Source organism: Dendropsophus ebraccatus, chromosome 5 (assembly GCF_027789765.1).
Source record: "Dendropsophus ebraccatus isolate aDenEbr1 chromosome 5, aDenEbr1.pat, whole genome shotgun sequence".
Taxonomy (NCBI): Eukaryota; Metazoa; Chordata; class Amphibia; order Anura; family Hylidae; genus Dendropsophus; species Dendropsophus ebraccatus.
The window spans coordinates 11,426,416-11,433,402 of NC_091458.1; the positions used below are offsets into that span (position 1 = coordinate 11,426,416).

Sequence of the window (6,987 nt, forward strand, 5' to 3'; positions counted from 1 at the left end):
CTACGTGTTGTAATGACATGATCACAACAGCGACGATCTGCTGCCCAGCGCTCCGTCCAATAAGTGTGGCAGCAGCAGAGCACCGCTCTCTCCAATTGGCCACCCGGACGATCTAAGGATCATCCAGGCAGCCCCTCCTGCAGCTCCCCACAGTGGATTAGCACACACTCTATGCATTGTATATAGGATTGTTGGAAAAAACACAAGTTTTCTTGGATATTCTGTATACTATGCCAGGAGCACATGCCAATCCATCGGTCCATGTTACAGGGAGAGTCAGAGTGCCATTTTTTGTTTTAATTTTTATTTTTCCTACCAATGTCACATAACCCCATGAAATAAGGATGTACATAAAATTAAAAAGATATACAGTATATTTTATCAAAAGTTATAGGCCTTGTAGATTGAGAATTGCTACACAAGTTGTTATTAGCTGCTAAGGTAAAGAATGAGGCCAACAATGGCTGGACCCTCTCTCTCCCAGTATAGCCCCATCAATGATATACAGTGCTACCTTGGTTTAAGAGTTACTTGGATTGAGAACAGTTTGCAAGAAGAGCTCACAGTTTTTCAAAATTATGACTTGGTTTAAGAGCATTGCTTTGGTGTAAGAGCTCCCTGTACTGGGTGGGAGGGCGAGTGGGGGAGGGGCATGGGCTGCATAGCGGGGTCTACAGCCCTGTACTCTGACCCAGGAAGTCTCCCTCACCTTCCAAATCATAGCAGATCCACTTCAGGCTGGGGCTTACATCAGAGGACAGGACTGTGGAGGTAATCTCTCCATAGCTGTAACCCCTCTCTCCCCAGACAGAGAGTGCTGCATGTATGTGCCCACATCTGTCCTGCTCATTCCTTCATGCTCCCTGCAGTCTCTGTCCGCCCTTGTGTTTCTCATTCTCTCCATTACTGTACAGTAACTTATAATATCACATATTCTGCTGTTTCTATATGTTTGTTTTATTTGTTTTACATGTTGTTCTGAATAAAATCATTGTTTGGGGTGTGGAACCAATTATCTGCATTTCAATTATTTCTTATGGGAAAATTTGCTTTGGTTTAGGAGTGGATTTGGATTACAACCATTGTCCTGGAACGAATTTATTTTATTTTTAGACGTGCATAAACATTGACTAGATATGGCACTGTATGTATTAAGAGAAAAAAATAGGACGTTTTGGCCCAGAATTACTTTAAAGGGGTCACCATTCAAATAACTAAAAAATTTCATAAAACTCTCCAAGCACTTATTGTCCTCTCTGAATACAGGGACTGTAGTTATTTGGAAGATGAAAAGTTTTTGAATATATGTATTTTTTGTAAAGTATGGATCAGTTTCACTTTTAAAACTTCTGTCCTCAGTCCATAGACAATGGGGTTAACAACAATGGAAGTAAGAACTCCAGTGATGGAGAGTATGGTGTGAGCCATGATAGAAATATTCTCACCGTTAAGCCTATATCTTAGAACGACAAACATTGATCCCGTGACAAATATGGAGAAGGTAATAATGTGAGTTACCAAGGTATGGATGGCCTTCAAGGATGTTGACCCGGAAGTCCTCAGACAAATCAACAACGTTCGTGTGTAACAATAGAAGATAATCAGTAGATCAGACCCAAGGATAAGAAATGTTTCTACAAGACCATAAATGTTGTTGACGGAGGAGCCACCACAGGCCAGTCTGATCAGAGACATGTTTTCACAGAAGATATTATTAATATTGACCCCACAAAAAGTGAGATTTGCGGTCAATACCACAGTAACCAAGACCAGTATGAATGCAAGAGCCCATATTAAACTTATGTAATTTAAAACCTTTACATTTGTCATGATGGTAGAATATCTCAGAGGGTTCCCCACCGCTAAATATCGGTCATAGGCCATGATGGTAAAAGTTAAAACTTCCACTGTAGAAAAGCTGTGGACACAGAAGGTCTGAATGATACACGCAGGGAATGTTATGGTGGAGGATCCCGATAATAAGCCAACGATGATCTGAGGGAGGACAGCAGTGTTTCCAAAAACACCATTGAGGAGAAGATTACAGATGAAAAAATACATAGGTTCATGGAGACTTTCTTCAACCCATATAATGTAGGCAATCACACAACACAACAATAAGGGTGCAATGTACAGACCAAAGGCTATGATAGAATAAAGGATTCGGTAGCTCTCCAACTCCAAGAGTCCTAGCAACACAAATGAGCTTCCGACCCTAGACGTGTTCTCCATCCTTGACTCATATTGCAGTAAAGTCATGTTGAGAAATACATAAGAACATCCCTGGTTATTTGCACTTAGTCTCTGAACCACTACTTTATGTCTGGCTCCTTATATATCCTTTAGTACCGTATAGGGAATTCTTTCTTGGAGGATTTAATCTCATAAGAATTCAAAGTTGTTTTTTAAAAAAAACTAATGAAGAACAATTTTGCTGAATGAACAAAAACAAGAAATGTGGTGTAGAATACTGGAGGGAGAGGTTGTTAATGTTTTTTATTTCTTGCTATCTCTTGTTATATATACAGTATACTGTATATCCAAAGATTTATAGCTATAGCCTATCTGTCAGCCTTTAGCTGCATCACTAGGTCTCCATTAACCCATTATTGCAGCACTAGCTCTAGGAGCTTTGTTAGTTCCTATAGGTTATGGGAACAATCACTCAAAATAATGGACATTGGAGACATTGGGGGAGATTTATGAAAGGGTGTAAATATACACCTGGTGTAAACCATCCACAGCAACCAAACACAGCTCCTCTTATATTTTACCAGAGCTGAAAGCTGAGCTGTGATTGGTTGCTATGGGCAGTTTACACTAGGTGTATATTTACACCCTTTCATAAATCTCCCCCATTATATATGCAAGTTAGGCATGAAGCACCATTTATCAACAGGTTCACAACAAAGGGGGTCCTTTTCCTCTCAGAGAGATGTAGCCAGAGTGGCTGCATTGACAGAGATAGCCTTTCTCCATAAGTCTTATGGACAGTAAATGGAGTCCCATTACTGTACTTGATTATTGCCCTGTCCCCTGTTACTGTACCTGATCATCATCCCTGTCCTCTGTTACTGTACCTTATCACCTATCCCCTGTTACTTCCCCATTATGGTCGCTTCTGTCCTTTGTTACTGTACCTGATCGTTGTACATGTCCCCTGTGACTGTATATGATCAACTCCCCTGTTACTGTATCTGATCATCGCCCCGTCCCCTGTTACTGTCACCAACACTTTACCTAGATTGTCGCCCTGTACCCTGATACAGTGTCCTCTAGTGTGTTCCTGAGTCCATGTTTCCTGTCAAGGGTCTCCAGTTTAAGCCTAGGAAAATATGCACAGCCTAAAATATCAACTAACTCTGGGTGCTCAGTACCTATATATAATAGCAGTACTTACAACCTTACAAAAAGACTGTTGAGACATTCAGTCAGATAGTGGAGATGAGGTTCAGTTTGAATTCTCATCCTTCTTTGCAGCTGTAGTCATGGGACTCCTAAAAGAATTACCCAAGAGGAGCAAGGCAACACATAGAAGGCAATCTTCTCTACATGTGTTGTGCCGCGCTAAGTACTCAAACTCCAACTGATTTTACTCATAAAACATAAATAGCGTTTGAAACATAAAGCTCACCAGTTTCCGTGCATGGGCTGGCTTGGATGTGTAGTTCTATAAGTCCGTACTCCTGCACGTCCGTGGATTGGCTGGATTATATATCATATAGGTCCGTGATCTTGCACATCCGTAATGTAGCTATATTGGCATATCATCGAGATCCAAAGCACTTGAATGAAAATAGAAGAATCCTGTCTTCTTGCAAGGCGCGCGCCCCGGCCGGTGGCGTGTAGGCACTTGCTGGGAGAAAACCTGAGCGAGAGTCCTTCTGTGACGTCACAGATTCTACGGGTCGCTTGCTAAGGCAAAAACTATCTCAACGCGTTTCCAAGGATACTTCCTTCTTTCTCAAGAGGATCCTCTTGAGAAAGAAGGACATATCCTTTGAAACGCGTTGAGGTAGTATATTCTTACGCTGCCTAGGAGTGAGAGTTTCCTGGTCGCTGTGGATTCTGAGGGCAGTTCAAGCAAAAGTGAACAGGACTGGAACAGTACAAGCAAAAATTCTGCTCCTCCATGGTTAGGCAAACTCTCTCCACTTGCATAGGCTCCTCGGTAGATGGCTGGGGTAAATATGGTGGTGGCTTTTGGAATGCTTGTGCCAACCAGAATGTACGATGAGGGAAGGCCAGCTCACGTTCCTGATGAACCTCCTCCTCTAGTTGATCAAGTCGTTCAAAGAGGATGGGAGGTCTCGGCTGAAAAGCATGTCCTTCACTCGACTGCAAAGACCCTTCTTGAAGGTGACTACTAGGGCAGCGTTATTTCAGTGAAGTTCTGCAGCCAGTGTGCGGAACTTTGCTGCAAATTCCCAGACAGCAGAGATCCCTAGCAGCAGGTTGAGGAGGGCGGTCTCTGCAGAAGAGGCTTGTGCAAGCTCCTCAAACACACACCTGAACTCCGACAGGAAGGCTTGGAGGTTGGTGGTATCCAGGTCATCCCGGTCCAACTGAGGTGTAGCCCAGGCAAAAGCCTTCCCTGGAAGGAGGCTGATGACGAAAGCCACCTTGGAAGGTTCCGTGGTAAACTGACTGGCCATGAGCTCAATGTGCATGGTGCACTGTAACACAAAGCTCCTGCACATTTTGGTGTCTCCATCATACTTGGACAGCATCATGCGTAGATTCAGTCCAAGGGGACATGCAGCAGGCAAGGTAGGTGAGGGGGGGCATGGTGGGACCTGCTGAGCCGAGAGAAGTTGATGCAACATTGCGGACAACTGCTACATCTGCTATAACTGCTTGGCAATCTGCTGACTCTTCTATGGTTGTCATGGTTGGAGACTACTGTTACGTTGTGGCTAGTGATGGCATAAGCTGCACCAGGGAGTGGAGTCTAAGGGGCCGTGATCTTCATCAGAGGCAAGATAGATTTGCTATGGTAGGAGACCCCCACAGGTTGCTACCCTTGGCTTGGATTGCTAGCGGTGATTGGCGAGGTGCAGCTGGAGACAACGTAGGCTGGTCAGCAGACAGGAAGACAGCAGGTAGGACGGAAAGGACTATGGCTAAGAACCCTGGCAGGAGTCATGAACAACACTGGGACCACAATGCTTGAAGTAGCAAAACACAGAGGCTCCAACAGGGAGGCCAGGGCAGGTGCAGACATTTATAGTGGAAGTGTTTGGAAGTGAGGTGTTTTAAATCTCTGAGAGCCGGCGCGCATGCCCTAGGAGGAGGGGACACGCACAACGGCCAGGGAGAGACAACGCTGGAGCGGTGAGGTGCCCCGAGGGCCCAAAGACGAGATGGTGCTGGTCCCCATGTCCGCAGAGCGGAGGGAGCTAGTGCAAGAAGTTCTTGTGCTAACAAGTATCCATCTGGACAGATCCAGCCCTGTCCTAGTCCTTGGATCAACAGAACTGGCCAACAAGCCTGTGGCTATCCAGGACTACAAGTTCATAGTTCATGCATGGGATGGATCTGTCTGATCAAGTGCTTGGTATATTGGTATAAAAAACTGGTGCTGCATCTGATCTAGATTGACATATATCACCTTAGGGACCCATGGCGTACCAGTATGTCAGTAAGAGGTTCTATATAAAGCGAGCTCAGGAGCTGCGCTCTCTTCATAGAGAGTGAGGACCAACTGCTATTAGTGATCATTTTAACTGACTGCTGGAGATCTCTTATCTTCCTTTGTGCAGTTAGCTCTGCAATTTTCATATAGAGTCTGCCACAGGCAGGCTTTATGTAAAGATCTCAGGTAAATAGTTGATTTGTGAGAAAACAATTTTCATCGGATAACCCTTTTAAGGCCAAAATTCACAGTGTCCTTAAAGCGCAGGTCACTGACCTGGAAGTCATCAGCCATTGTCTTACCTTGTAATTCACCATCACCTTTATAAGGACATCAGTGTGACCATTTCTTTATTCTCGAAAAAGGCCCAATATACAGGCCGAAATGCGTTGCCATCGCACCCATGGCTGACACGAAAGCTTATTCAGCTACATTTAAAACCAACATCAGAAGTTAGTATATAATTTGGCCAAACCATATTGCCTCATGTACCACGTGCAGGTCTTCTGATACACATGAGTCCCTAACCAAAAAACATCACTGTGCCGGTCAGCGACCACAATCCCCGCAAAGCGTGCGCAAGCAGAGAAGGGGGGCCACGGAATGGCCCTGCAACCCCATTGTCACAGGACCAGACCCTAAAGGGCCCCCCCAGGCCCCGCAGGCGCCACCAGCGGAAAAAGTGGACGCCAAGCAACACAAGTGTGAAAAAGCTCTTACCTCTCTCCATTCCTCTGCAGGTAGAATGGGAGAATACTAGGAGATCCTCCCCTTATGTACACAGGTGCTTCCTGCTAATTTTTATCACATGGGTCTTACAAAGCACGAGTGCTAGCCACAATGAAAAAAGGGACAGAATACATAAAATATGCACAAGCCAAAAAGACAGAAATGGCTGCACATCGCACCCATGGCTGACACGAAAGCTTATTCAGCTACATTTAAAACCAACATCAGAAGTTAGTATATAATTTGGCCAAACCATATTGCCTCATGTACCACGTGCAGGTCTTCTGATACACATGAGTCCCTAACCTAATCGTGCAGCACAGATATGATGCATTTCGAAGACGTGTCCTCTTCAGATAAAAAAAGTGCATGACGTAATTTGGTGGGGGCAGAGGGGGCGGCTGCTCCTGGACTCACACAGGCAGGGGGCCAACTGAAAATTTCTCTAGATAATGCTGTCTACAAAAGCTATTGTTTTTCAGACAGCCTTAACAAATGTCTATTGGCTTTAATGGGCCCCTGGCCAGCACCCAGTAAGTGCAGGCCCCCTGTCCCTGGGGGGCCCACTCTGCTGATGTGTGCTGTGCCCCACTATTTAACTGTATGCTCTCCTAAGGAGCACA

At 44.8% G+C, this 6,987-nt stretch overlaps 1 protein-coding gene across 1 annotated transcript; it reads right to left on the reverse strand.

Annotated features, from left to right (window-relative positions):
* Positions 1-1,275: 1,275 nt before the first annotated feature.
* On the reverse strand, positions 1,276-2,259 carry LOC138794049 (olfactory receptor 52E8-like). The gene has a single exon (XM_069972815.1). The coding sequence runs from the start codon at positions 2,257-2,259 to the stop codon at positions 1,276-1,278; it is 984 nt and encodes a 327-aa protein (XP_069828916.1).
* Between the last annotated feature and the right edge of the window lie 4,728 nt (positions 2,260-6,987).

What these genes read in the sequence shown, in the direction of transcription:
- LOC138794049 (XM_069972815.1), bottom strand. Translation starts at nt 2,259, where the DNA reads ATGACTTTACTGCAATATGAGTCAAGGATGGAGAACACGTCTAGGGTC.